This window comes from Lepidochelys kempii, chromosome 17, assembly GCF_965140265.1.
Source record: "Lepidochelys kempii isolate rLepKem1 chromosome 17, rLepKem1.hap2, whole genome shotgun sequence".
NCBI lineage: Eukaryota > Metazoa > Chordata > Testudines > Cheloniidae > Lepidochelys > Lepidochelys kempii.
This window is the reverse complement of record NC_133272.1, coordinates 16,557,056-16,570,313: the sequence shown is the minus strand read 5'-3', so window position 1 is coordinate 16,570,313 and position 13,258 is coordinate 16,557,056. Positions and strand designations below refer to the sequence as shown.

At 46.4% G+C, this 13,258-nt stretch overlaps 1 protein-coding gene across 2 annotated transcripts in view; it reads left to right on the top strand.

Annotated features, from left to right (window-relative positions):
• CLIP2 (CAP-Gly domain containing linker protein 2) overlaps positions 1–13,258 on the top strand; it is a 122,302-nt gene that overhangs the window by 83,193 nt on the left and 25,851 nt on the right. For both annotated transcript variants that reach the window (XM_073315254.1, XM_073315253.1), the window contains exons 5-8: positions 1,026–1,239; positions 2,328–2,525; positions 3,933–4,036; positions 7,503–7,563. In XM_073315254.1, coding sequence (XP_073171355.1) covers positions 1,026–1,239; positions 2,328–2,525; positions 3,933–4,036; positions 7,503–7,563 — 577 coding nt within the window. The remainder of the gene's footprint in view (positions 1–1,025; positions 1,240–2,327; positions 2,526–3,932; positions 4,037–7,502; positions 7,564–13,258) is intronic.

The window sequence follows — 13,258 nt, the reverse complement described above, 5'->3', positions numbered from 1 at the left end:
CTTTCCTCCTCTTTTTTTTTTAAGGGTACATAATCTGGTTAAACAGACTAGCAAAACCAAAATGTCTTTACCCAAGTGACTAATAAAACCCTACATTGCTCAGGGAGGATGATGAAATTCAAAGTGCTCTTCTTATTTGTACTAAAGCTCCTTTCCATGCTCTGGAAGTGCAAAGGGGCCTTAGTGTGGGCATGAATTTAATTTACTTTCACCTTACAACTCCTTTGCACTGACAAGTTGGTATAAAGGGGCCGCAATAGAAATCAGAATTTGGTCCCATCCCGTGGTTCCCATCTGCTGTGATGCTTGGTGGTTTTTTGTTTTTTTTTTGTCCTTACTCACTGAGTGTGCACAGTGAAATCTGACTGGTCAATGTCACTTTCATAGATTTCAAAGCCAGAAGGGCTGCTATGATCGTCTAGTCCGACATCCTGCATAACACATGCCAGAGTCCTTCCCCGTAAGAATTCCTGTTTGAACTGGAATCGTTACTGATTTACTTCAAGCTGTGTCAGGTTACAAATACTCAAAGATGAATGGTTAAAACTAAAAACACAACAACTCTCCACCTTATTCTTATTTATATTAAAAATATGATCTAATATAATATGTATGTTGCTGCAAATGGGGTTTATGTTTTGCTTTTGGATATAGTCGCTCCTGTGAAAGCATTTATTTTATTTAAGCAAACCTATATTTTGGGCCTATCCTTCCAGAGGGTGGACCCTTAACTGCCTCCCCCAAAACACCGGAAAAAGGGAATACTCTAACCTGTTCTACACATGGAGTCACAGTAGGCCACAGTGTTGGCGAAGAGACTGTTAAATCTCCCTTAATTCCCGATTCAGAGTCTCCGCACTATGATGATCTAATCTGACCTCCTGTATACACAGGCCATAGAACGTTTCCCAGAAGTTGGGAATCTTTGGTTGGACTCCCAGCTCTGTCTGGGTGTTGCCCAGTGTGGGGGGTGGTATAGGTGGGGACAATACCCTTTCTGACATTCTCTCTTTCTCCTGCTCCAGGTATTTTCAGTGCCCCCCCAAATTTGGCCTCTTCGCTCCCATACACAAGGTGATCCGGATTGGATTCCCATCCACCAGCCCTGCTAAAGCAAAGAAGAGCAAACGGATGGCCATGGGAGTGTCAGCCTTAACTCACAGCCCCAGTAGCTCGTCCATCAGCTCTGTCAGCTCCGTGGCCTCCTCCGTCGGCGGCAGACCCAGCCGGAGCGGATTGGTGAGAGGACCTGTTCATGCACTGTGCAATTCGGACCTAGATCTCTCCTGCTCTGACTCTGCAAAGTGGTAGGGCTCGTCCTGAGCATGTTAGCAGGTGCATTGGTGCAGCTACTAGTGCATAGTCAGCCGAGAAATGGGAAGTGCCGGGGAGACTGTGACTAATCTTAGCTTCCTTCCTTCCCCCTTGGGTGGAGGCATAACAGACGCCCTGAGCATTTGGGGTCATAAAAGATCCCATGACACTATTTGCAGAGGGAGGGGCACTGACTCTGATGTCATGTCCATGGATAATTATATTCTGCCTTCCTAAAATTCCATCTAGATTGCGATATTTTTCATTTCCCGTCCTAAATGGTTGCACAGCATTGCCCTGCAGTATTTAACAGCTGCTTCCTTCCAACTTCAGAGGTGGCCACGTTTTGCTGTTGTGGGAAAGAATTCCTACGAATCGTGTGTATAAAGCTTTGGGGTTCCCTTGAGAAGCCAGGCACCGTGGGAATGCAAAATATTATTATTAACAGCTCTAGCTATACAGGGCGATCAATGTTGACCACGATCATCTGGGCTGTAGCAGAGAGGGACAAACAAGTGTCCGCCCCGGGGAGTGGATCCAACATTCCCATCCTTGCCATCCAGTGAAGAACAGCCCTGGCAGCTGAGCTCATTTCGTGTGGGAGTTTCTTCAGTGGCTGTCATAAATAAAATCTATTTGTGAAGAGAAAGCAGGTGTTCTTTAAAAGTTCAAATTGTTCTGTAAGTTCAAATTGTGATCTTCACAGCACCCATCACACCCCCTTAGCCCTGTTCCTGGAGAACTCCCTTCCCCTCGCTGCCTGGAAGAGCTATCCAGTCTGCAGTCTCATTCTGACTAGGAACCTCACCCCCACCCCTTCCAACTAGACCATGAACTCCCAGCTCCAGACAGCGCAGGGTCTGCGGGCTACCGGATCAGTGGATTGAGCTGCACTTCAGCTCCAAAGGGGCACTGTGTGTGTGTGCAATTGCTCTGTCTGGCTTGTGAATGCTGTTTGCACAGGGGGGAAGAGCACAGTGACAGACCCTTTACATCTTAACTGTTCTTTCTAGCTGACGGAGACCTCCTCTCGCTATGCCCGGAAGATCTCTGGCACGACTGCCCTGCAGGAGGCACTGAAGGAAAAGCAGCAGCACATTGAGCAGCTGCTGGCAGAGCGAGATCTGGAGAGAGCGGAGGTTGCCAAGGCCACCAGCCACATCTGCGAGGTGGAGAAGGAAATTGCCATCCTGAAGGCCCAACATGAGCAGGTTAAGCATGTGGCAAAGGCAGGGCCAAAAACCCTTGTACTATCTCAGACCTCCCCTGCTTCGGGCTCCACCCTTAGCTTTAAGCTCATCTGCTGGCAGGTGTTCAGGCCAGTTGCATCTTGGCAGCTCAACCTACAAAACTGAAGCCCCTACAACTTGCCATTAGACAGAATCTGGATTTGGTGCCAGTGGAAGACATTGATGTATTTGCCTTTCATACTGCTATAACCATGTCCATTCCAGGAGATTTCACTGCGTTACCTACATTGGTGTCTAGATTCTTGGTCCCAACGTAGGCCATTTTGTGTTGCCTTCATGCACAAAGCAGCCAGACAGCTGCCCAAATGGTGCAACCAGGGGTTTCCCCATCACTGATTCTTGCTGCGTGCTCTGCTGTCTCCACATTCAGGGTGGGAAGTATGGAGAGGCAGAGCACAAAGTATTCCTGTGAGCGTCTCTCTAATCAGTAATGCCTGATCAATAGTGGTGAAGACTGAAGTGTCAGGAGTCCATCTGCTGGTGAAAGGAGAATTCGTTCTCCTTGGGCCATTCGCTCCACGGTCTCGCTGCCGAGGCTGCCAATCAGAGATTGTATTCCAGTGTTTCTTGCAGTGCCACCAGGTACTGAACTAAATGAATAGCCCCCAGCTATGAGTAATGTTTGGTCACTACTGGCACTGGGTGAAGAGTCAGGAAAATTGTGCAAAGACATTTGCACAAAAGTTAAACATGTTCACTCCCCTTTTTCACAAGCATTTGTGCATATGGTGTTTTGTTCACATTAAATTGTATATGGGGCAGTGCTGTAAATGCATAAACTCTTATTCCCACGTGGACAGGAGTGTTTACTCTAGTATGGGCCCTGGCTATTCACATTTATAAAACTTCCACTGTCCACTCAGGAAGCAGAAACGATACCATGTGCCATAGCTGTCCAACCACATGCCAGTCAGACAGCCCACAGAGCTTGAGAACTGTTTGCATAAAGCATTCATCAAACAATTGCCAGTAACAAATTGATTCATAAAAATCAGTCTCTTCATAGCTAGCTAAGGAGCAGAAAAAAGGGCTAAAACTGTCAGATAAATTGTTCACCCAGCTCTAGTTACCGCCAGCCAAGGCTGGGTTTGATTTGCTGACCTCGGGCCAGATTTTCAAAAGAGCCCCGGGCCAGCTTTCACGTGCTCAGAATGGATATCTAGAGTCAGGTTTTCAAAAGGGCACAGTACCCGGCAGCCTCCTATGTGCTGAGTTTGCTGGAAAATCTGGTCCCTAGAGATGAAAGCCTCCATACAGATCATCTACTAACCCCTGAGCTATCCAGTTCAGTCCCCTGTTAAGCTTTTAACAACTGTGTATTGCAAATGTAACTGGCTGGCTGTGGGGTGGGATTTCCTTTTGTTACAGTATGTCACAGAGGCGGAGGCGAATCTCCAGCGAGCGCGGACCCTGGTAGATGGGGTGCAGAAGGAAAAGGTGGAGCTGCTGAACCAACTGGAAGAGGAGAAAAGGTAACGTAGTAAAGGGGGAATGGGGTGGGACTAGGAAATGTGCAAAAATAGCAGAGGTAATATAGCAACAGGGTAAGCTGGAGAAAGTGGAGAGACAGGCCATAGTATTTCAGTGGTGCATTTTCCTTGACTTAGATGATGATGCCTAGCTCTTACATAGTGCTTTTCAGAACGTATCCTGGACTCCGGGAGCTGCTTGGCTCCCTGATTCCAATGCATGTAAAATGCATTGGGCTTTAGTTGGCATTGGCGTTGTTCTTTGCGTGGGCAGTGAGTAGGTGGTGTGAAGACCTGGGAAACAGATGAACAATGTGAGTGAAGTAGATGGCAATGGAAATTAATCATGCCGAGCTGACTGTAGTTAACGTATCAAACCATTCAGGCCTTCTGTCCAGTGAGGATTATCCAGTAAGGTGGCTGAAGTGCTAAAGCTAATCACAATAGAAAGGCAGTGTTTGGTAGGCTCGGGTTCCTAGCTTCACCTAGCAGTGTTCAGAGGAGACTTGAGATGGGATCATTACTTGTATCCCCCTGTTGCGTCCAAAACACCTGTGCCTTCCTGCATGAAGTGTAATCAGCCAAATCGGCTCAATTGCTGCTTTGAATTTAAAGAAATCTGAAGAGGAAAGTAATCTCGGAACATTGGACGGGAAGGGCCTTGCTGGGTCACTGAGTCCAGTCCCTGGCCATCGCAGTCATCCTGTCATACAATCCCGCTCATACATGTATCAAGCTCCATTTTTGAACGGATTGGTCTGTTTCCCCCACGACCCCGTTGGGAGGCTGTTCCCAAACCTCACTCTTACAGTGGGTACAGACCTCCTTCTAATTCCCAGCCTCCACTTATTCCTGGCCAGCCTCTTTCCTGGACAGATAAGGGTATGGGAAACTTCGCACTTCGGAGAATGGTCGTTACTGGTTCTCGTCCAAAAATATTACTGCGATTAGAACCACGCTGTGGCTGTTTAATACAGGTGGTACTTAGGACAAAACATGCTATCAGCTGAAGCTCCGACATTCCCAAGATTACATTATTCAGTATTCAGCAGGACACCAGCACTTCAGAGAACATTTGCCGGGTTCACTGGCTGGACTCAGGGTGCATGGAAAGCAGCAACACATGGATTATTAACAATACTGCACAAAAGGGTGTTGCTCTCCCACCAGCCAGTGAAGTTAGTCAGAGCGCTGCGGTTGCCAGAGCCTTTACACGGGCAGGGGATGGGCGTCAGAGGTATTAGCCTGAGGGAAAAAAGCATTCAAGGAGACATTTGGTCCACCAGGTATCTTTGGTGGAAGATGGACCAGTTGAGGGTGTGCTGTCTGAGACCTAGTAAACCTAACAGAATGTTGCACTCCGGCGTAATGAGACTATCCAGTTCAGTGCTGGGTGGACCATGTCTTATTTTCAGTAGGTCAGTATTGGGAACAGGGTGTCTTCCTCAAGATGGCTGGTGATGAGGCTGTCCGTGGTCCTGCACCGAGGTGATGTGCTAAGGAGTGCACAGGCAGGTTCCCTTGCAGAGTTATCTGGAAACAGCAAATCTTCTGGCGCTCCAGGGTCATGTCAGTGTCTGAGAATTAGCAGCGTGTGACTGCTAGTTTCTTGAGCTTGGCAAGAGACAAGGGGTAAGACTCTGCCAATATTTCTAATAGCAACTTGATACTGCAGGGCTTTGAGAGCTGTCTACTGTGGGAAGGGGAGGGGCAACCTGAGCCGGCTGTCCCCTTGGAAGCACAGAGGGCAACAGCAGGATGCTGTGTTATGTTGCCAGCATCTTTGTCTTCTCCAGTGTGTTTTTGGAGACAAACCATTACAAGATGAACCCTGTGGGGGCAGTGAGGCTGGATTATGCTCACAGAGAGAGAACAGCCAAAAGGAGAATGAATCACGAATCGCTTCTGGATTGTGCCCTGACAATGACCGTAGTCATTTATGGCACTGAGTATGCTCTAACTAATGCTTGAAAGTGGTGGGATTGAAGCATTTTAAACAAATCGGGCAGTCAGCAAAGCCTTCCTTTGAAATATCAGAGTTAACATATTTTTGGCATTCTTATTATTCTGTCATCAGAAAGGAAAGAGAAACACTCCCGGCATGGGGTTCATCCCAGTCCTATAACTCTAGTTATGGGATCCGACCTTCCCCAAAGACATTTCCTTCCCCACTCTGCTTTGCAAGGTGATGATCTTAAAGGCATCTGTGGGAAGGGAGGGGAAAGCTGAGTTGGAGTTAAACCTTGTTTACCAAGCACCAGGTACTGTCCCTGTCACATGTGCCTTCCCCCAAATCTCAGATCCTTCAGACAGCACCTTCCGTGTACATGTGATAGCATATGAGACGTGTGTTGCTTAGAACCCACTGAGAAAGAAGGTTTGCTCTAGTCAGCCAAGTGATCCAAAGACTCAATTTACAAAAAGCCTTCTGCTGATGGTGAGAGTATAAAGACGTTTCCCTGGGCTGTGTGTTTGGTAGTTAAAAGGAAAACAGTGACTCACTCTCCCTTTTTATTTGAAAGATGCCCCGTCTGAAGATGTTCCTTCACGCCCAGAACTCCCACTCTTTCCCAGCTCCCTTTTCCACGCTACAAGAAACAGGAGATTGTTTAACCCGAGACAGCCGAGTTCTTGCCTAAGCAACAACAGATGCCTCCTCTAATTAGAAGAGGTTTAGACAAGGAAGCTTGTTTTTAAAGTTTGATATACACAGACAGAGCTATTTTTATCCAGGACGGAGAATCACCGAGTCCATCTGGTTCCCACGGCAACATCCACCACTCAAGTTTATTGTTTTAAAAAAAATCTGATAAAAGAACAAAGAAGGTTGAATTTACAAGAAGATTGAATTGCAATTGTATCATTAATGGGTTTTATTTTTGTAGTGGAGTTGCCTATGTGTATGAGAGAGCACAGAGAGAGATGCCTGTACAGCATTAGTCTCTTGTGAAGATTTTTTTTCTGCCAGCCTGGTTCATCATTCCCACAACATGGGGACGTGAAACACTGCCCCTAGTCACCCATGAAGGGAAAAGCCCTGATTGTCCGTGAATATCCGGCAATGAACCCTTCAGCCCTTGGCACTGGGATTTCCCAAAACTTGCCTGTGAAATGCATCAGTGAATAGCTGGCAGAGAAACCTTGCTCAGTCCGATGGTGCCAATGGATTAAAGTCAAAAGCTAAGTCCTCTAGTATCCATATGGAGCTGTACAGCAGCCATGCTCACTGGAGGAGTGTGGTATGGCACATTGCAGAAAGAGGAGTGTCTCTTCTTTGCATGAGTTATGCTAATTAACTGCCTTCCACAGGGCGTGCTTAGCTTCTGCTGAGTTGTTTGCGTATATGATTTATCCATATCCCACTCCTCTTATCCTTTTGTTTTGCAGGAGCGTTTTGTGGCAGCTACTTATTGATAAAATTTTAATCCTGGCATTACTGATTTTGTCTTTTCTCCCCCCACCCCTACAGGAAAGTAGAGGACTTGCAGTTCCGAGTGGAGGAAGAATCCATTACCAAGGGGGATCTGGAGGTAATTTGCAGCACACTTGTTGTAGTGTATTGTCTGCAATTGCATTTGAAACTTTCCTTTAACAATTTCTGCTGCCTTTTGCCCAGCTCTGGGACCAGGATGTGTTAGTCATTGCTGTGCAGGGCTGATAGATTACTTATTACAGAAAAAGAAAAGGAGTACTTGTGGCACCTTAAAGACTAACCAATTTATTTGAGCATGAGCTTTCGTGAGCTACAGCTCACTTCATCGGATGCATACCGTGGAAACTGCAGCAGACTTTATATACACACAGAGAATATGAAACAATACCTCCTCCCACCCCACTGTCCTGCTGGTAATAGCTTATCTAAAGTGATCATCAAGTTGGGCCATTTCCAGCATAAATCCAGGTTTTCTCACCCTCCACCCCCCCACACACAAATTCACTCTCCTGTTGGTAATAGCCCATCCAAAGTGACAACTCTCTACACAATGTGCATGATAATCAAGTTGGGCCATTTCCTGCACAAATCCAGGTTCTCTCACCCCCTCACCCCCCTCCCAAAAACCACACACACAAACTCACTATCCTGCTGGTAATAGCTCATCCAAAGTGACCACTCTCCCCACAATGTGCATGGTAATCAAGGTGGGCCATGTCCAGCACAAATGCTTCAGCAATCAGTAGTTCAGCAGTAAATCGATACAAGGCCAGAGAAGGCTGAGAAGGAAAATCCTTGAACTAGGCAGGTCCTGGGGTGCCATGTGTTTTTCTGGACATTAGAGACACAGAATTGTGTTGACCACCCTTAAGAATAAATCTCTGCTTTTTAATGGGAGGAGAAGGCAGAGCAGCAGACGGGGGGGGGGGGTGTTGGAAAGGCGCAAATCAATACTGTGCGGAGCGCTTTGCTAAAGCTTTTCTAGTGCAGTGAGCCGTGCCTACAGGACCCCTCAGTTCTGGGTTTAAAACCAGCCCGGGGATAATTGCAATGGAACAAGGCTTTTGGAAGGTGTGTTTTTCATTTTCACAAGATGACAGACTGTCGAAGGCAAAGTGCCTCAGTGATATTTGGTTCCTGGACATTATTAAATGATGTACTGCTGGGTTATTCTGCAGATGAAGCCACTGCGAGTAAGAAAAATAAAACAGAGCTTGCTGATTGTACAGGATGTGGTTTTTATCTTGTACACACACATACCCCTGTGTGCTCCCTTTCAGTGTCAAGCTTTTCCATCTGTGCCTGGCAGAAATCACCTCTCGGAGCAACAGGGTAATTCATTCACTACAGTTTACTCAGCCTTTGGTCTCTCTCCTGAGAATGACCCCTTGGGATAGGTCTTCACTGCGGAGTTAACTTGGGCTTTTACTCAAGTGTTGCTCCTACCCTTCCACCCCATCATTTACACATCAGACCCTCTCACCCAAGTTTAGTGCTGTCAGCCCAGGCTACCTAGCCCAGCTGGGGTGATAGGCTAAAGCCCTAATGGGGTTTTCACTCAGGCTGGTAACCCACCAGTTCCTTCCCACAATTTCCCTGAGCGTCCAGAAGGACAGATGAGTTCCCCCACAATTCACTGGGACAGAGTCATGGAGTGGCACAAAGAACCATGGGATGGGCCCCCAGAAGTCCTAAGGACACGTGTGGTGATGTTCAGTGCCAGTGAGGGCAAGATAACTCAGGCAGGGCTTCGCAGTGGGGCTGCTCGCACCCGAGCTGAGAGGTGCTGATCATCTGAGCTAATAATTCTGCAGTGAAGACAGACCCTAAGGGACTGAATGTGATGGTGGTTGAGATTTTCAAAAGCACCTAAATGACTTAAACAACAGCCCCATTGAAAGTCAATAAGACTTGCGCTCCTTGATCAAGTAGGGGCTTTTGGACATTCTAGCCAGAGGGCTTTTTTGTTCGGTGAACATGTGTTCCCTAGGAATTGTGCTGAAACCCATAGCTCGTTTCATGGAAAGCCACCCTAGAGCCATCCAGTAGTTACTACTTTCAGTCACTACTGTCCTTGTTCAGCTTTGGACGAGCCAGCTGGGGTAAATCTACACTGCAATTGGACACTCGCGGCTGGCCCAGGCCCGCGGGGCTCAGGCCTTGCAGGGCAGCCGAATTCCAGTGTAACTGTTCAGACTGGGGCTGCAGCCCAAGGTCTGGGATCTTCCCACCTTGCAGGGTCCGAGAGTCTGGGCTCCAGCCTGAGCCCGGATGCCTACGCTGCACTTAAACAGCCCCTTAGCTCTAGCCTGGGGAGCCCAGGTTAGCTGGCACGGGCCAGCCTCGGGTTTTGAATGGCAGTGAGACATACCCCCTAGAGGCAAAAAGCCCATTGTCACTTGCCCCACCCCAACTTTTCTACATCCCTTGCCCTGCTGACTGTCTTTCGGGAGCTGTGATTGCAACATTTATCCTTCAGGAAGTGCCAGCGTTCGTTCTTCATTAAAAGGCTGTTTCCAGGTCCTTCCACATTGTACAATCAAGCAATGGGAGGCTCTATGGTTGCAAAATGCCGTCATCTCCCCGTGGAGCCCAAGAGCATCGTCTTAATGATGTCTTCTTAATGGTGTCTTGTTCTCTGGGCTTGGGGAGGAATTAACCTGAAATTCAGGTTAATTCCTCCCCAACTCAGAGTCTCTGCTGCCCAAGCAGGCCGAAGCTCTAGACTCCATGCCTATGGGGTGTACGTAACAGCAGTGTTGGGTTTTTAAATAGAGCCTGACCCACCCCAAATGCTGAGACGCTCAGTGATGTAGGTGGCGCTGATGGCATCTGTGTAGGTCATTTTTATAAAACAGACTATGTGCTTACAGCTAGCCGCGTTCTAGCACAGAGGTGACATTCCAGCCCATCCCTTTGTGAGAGGATCGCTGCGTCCACATACTGCAGCATCCCTCTCTGCAAACGAGCAAGCCTAGCACTTTCTTGAACGTTCATTCAACTGGACTATCCAGTCGCTGGGCTTTTTATTCAAGGATGTGAGCAAGTCAGATGCTTTATGGGGGCAGGGGGGGCCTAGCACAAAAAGTGCTTTATCAAGGAGGGTGACAGGACCAAGTGCAGCTCTGTGCAGGTTAGAGATGTTTTTTTGGCCACCTGTAGTCTGTGACTGCAATTTTAGCAGCTATAAAAGCTGCAGGGCTGTCTAGCTAGATCTCATTTGTGCAGGGAGGACAGGGACCTCCAGAACAATTTAATTAGATTTTCTCCATTTATATGCTTCTGCATGCTAGAGATGAGAGGGCTGATGTCATAAGTAACAAACAATAGCAAGTACAGTGTGTGTGGACTATAGGAATACTGTAAACCAGATTGTCATACGGTGCATGCCAGTCATCCCCACTGAAGAATCAAAGGACTGGAAGGGACCTCAAGAGGTCATCTAGTCCAGTCCCCTGGACTCATAGCAGGACTAAGTGTTATCTAGACCATCCCTGACAGATGTTTGTCTAACCTGCTCTTAAAAATCTGCAGTGATAGAGATTGCACAACCTCCCTGGGCAATTTATTCCAGTGCTTAACCACCCTGACAGTTAGGAAGTTTTTCCTAATGTCCAACCTAAGGCACTCTTGCTGCAATTTAAGCCCATTGCTTCTTGTCCTATCCTCAGAGGGTAAGCACCTCTTCCTTGTAACAACCTTTTATGTACTTGAAAACTGTTATCATGTCCTCTCTGTCTTCTCTTCTCCAGACTAAACAAACCCAATTTTTTCAATCTTCCCTCATAGATCATGTTTTCTAGACTTTTAATCATTTTTGAAGAGAAGGATGCTTTCTATTCATCATCTTCTCATTTTGTTCCTCCAGAACTCTTACCCCAGTGTATTTCAGTGGAGTCTAGAGGTCTCTGCCCAAATATTAGTAGGCATAAAGACAGGAGCAAGCCACAAAGCTCATATCCAGCTTTGGAATTGTCTAAAATTTGGAGATATTTGGATCTGTGATTTTTGTTCCCTGATGGATGTAGGGACAATCTGTGAACTTTGGCTCAAAACATCTCACAAAATGCAGTGTGACTTAGATCCAGGCCCATCTCTAGCAGCATGATGTTGCTATAGCTTTTATCCTTTAGAATATGGGAGGTAAATGCAAGAAAGAGCTAAAGCCTATTTATAATAGATGATCTTGTAATAGTAAATCTTAAAATCCTTAAGAGAGACTGTTGCGATCATCTGCTGGAATTCATGAGATACATCATGTATTTTAGTAAGAAATTAGCTATTCGTATAGCTCATAATGTGTGGGTAGTAATTAGGGTTAAAATTGGACCTGAGCCATAACGTTTGGATCTGAATTTCCTCAAATTTTGGGGTTGAGTGGGTCTCAGAATTTGGTCTGGTCTAATTAGGGCTGGATGAAAGGGTTTGTATAAAGTAAAAGATGACATGTCAGTTTATCTTAATGTTAAAAAAACCCATATTTGAGGTCTGGAAATGTTCATTTAACTTCTCCTCTGTTTTTCATTTCCGTATGCCTGTGGTCTTCCAGGGTTTTGACGAACAGCAGGATGACTGGAATGCTAAGGGAAGCTGCTCTGTGATATTTCCAGTGTCAGGAATCTTGCGAGATTCCTGGACTAGTTGTGAAATGGATCAGTAAAAGATCCCACCTTTGGAGCGCTTATATTTGACCCTTTGGAGAACAGAAGTGGGTGGTAAATTACTACCATTGAAAAGATTCTGAATGGCTAGTTGAGATAATTTTGTGAGTCCATATAGCTGAAGGTTCAGTCAAAGACATCAGGCTAGCTGTTACCATTGTAAATTCATAGTAATGCCATTGAAGTTAATGGAATAATTCAGGTTAACGGCACTGTAAGTGAAATCAGAACCTGGTCTAGCTCTTAGGAAAGGCATCTTTGAGCTATGTGGAGATTGGGGGGAAAATCCCCACTCAACAAGAAGGCAAATTTCCCCCTTTTCCTTTACAAATATCCAGCTCATGTCTGTGCTTCACTAAGGTTCTTTGGCAAGCCTGGCAATGTTTGGAGACGTCTTTAAGAGACGTTGTTTGTCTTCTCCACCTGGAGTCAAACAGGACTGATAAAACTTGAAGTGTCCTGAATATATCCCCCACAACACACCTTTCAAGATCCATTGGTCCTACACATGCCTGTTACAACCTGTGGTGAACCTCATCCAGTGCATCAAGTGCCCCAGCAAACTAGACAATGACTACACTCTCAAATGAGCTCACACAGAAAAGTAATAAGACAAAAATACCCTATCCCCAGGGGGTGAACAGTCACTCCATAGCTGACCTCTCAGGCCTCGTCCTCAAAAGAAACCTGCACAACACCTTCAAAAGACGAGCCTACAAGCTTAAATTCATAACTCTGCTAGACACCAAAAATCCTCGACTCAGTAGAGACACTGGTTTTATGTCTCATGACAACAATCTATGACCTACTAGCTCTCCTTTGTTGTGTGACTGCAAAGGTGCTACGTGCCTGCTTCATTTTGAACGGTTCCTTGCAATGTGTTAACTCCTTATACGAAATAGTTGGTTGCACCTTGTGTTTAGCTGCGGCACTGTGAGTACCTTTCCCAGACCTGAGGAAGAGCTCTGTGGAACTGGAAAGCGTGTCTCTTTCACCAGCAGCAGTTGGTCCAATAAACTATATTACCTCACCCATCTTGTCTTTCTCATATCCTGGGGCCAACATGGCTACAATAATATTGCATGTACCTGACAGTCTTAATTTTCACCATATTTGATCTGATATTTAATA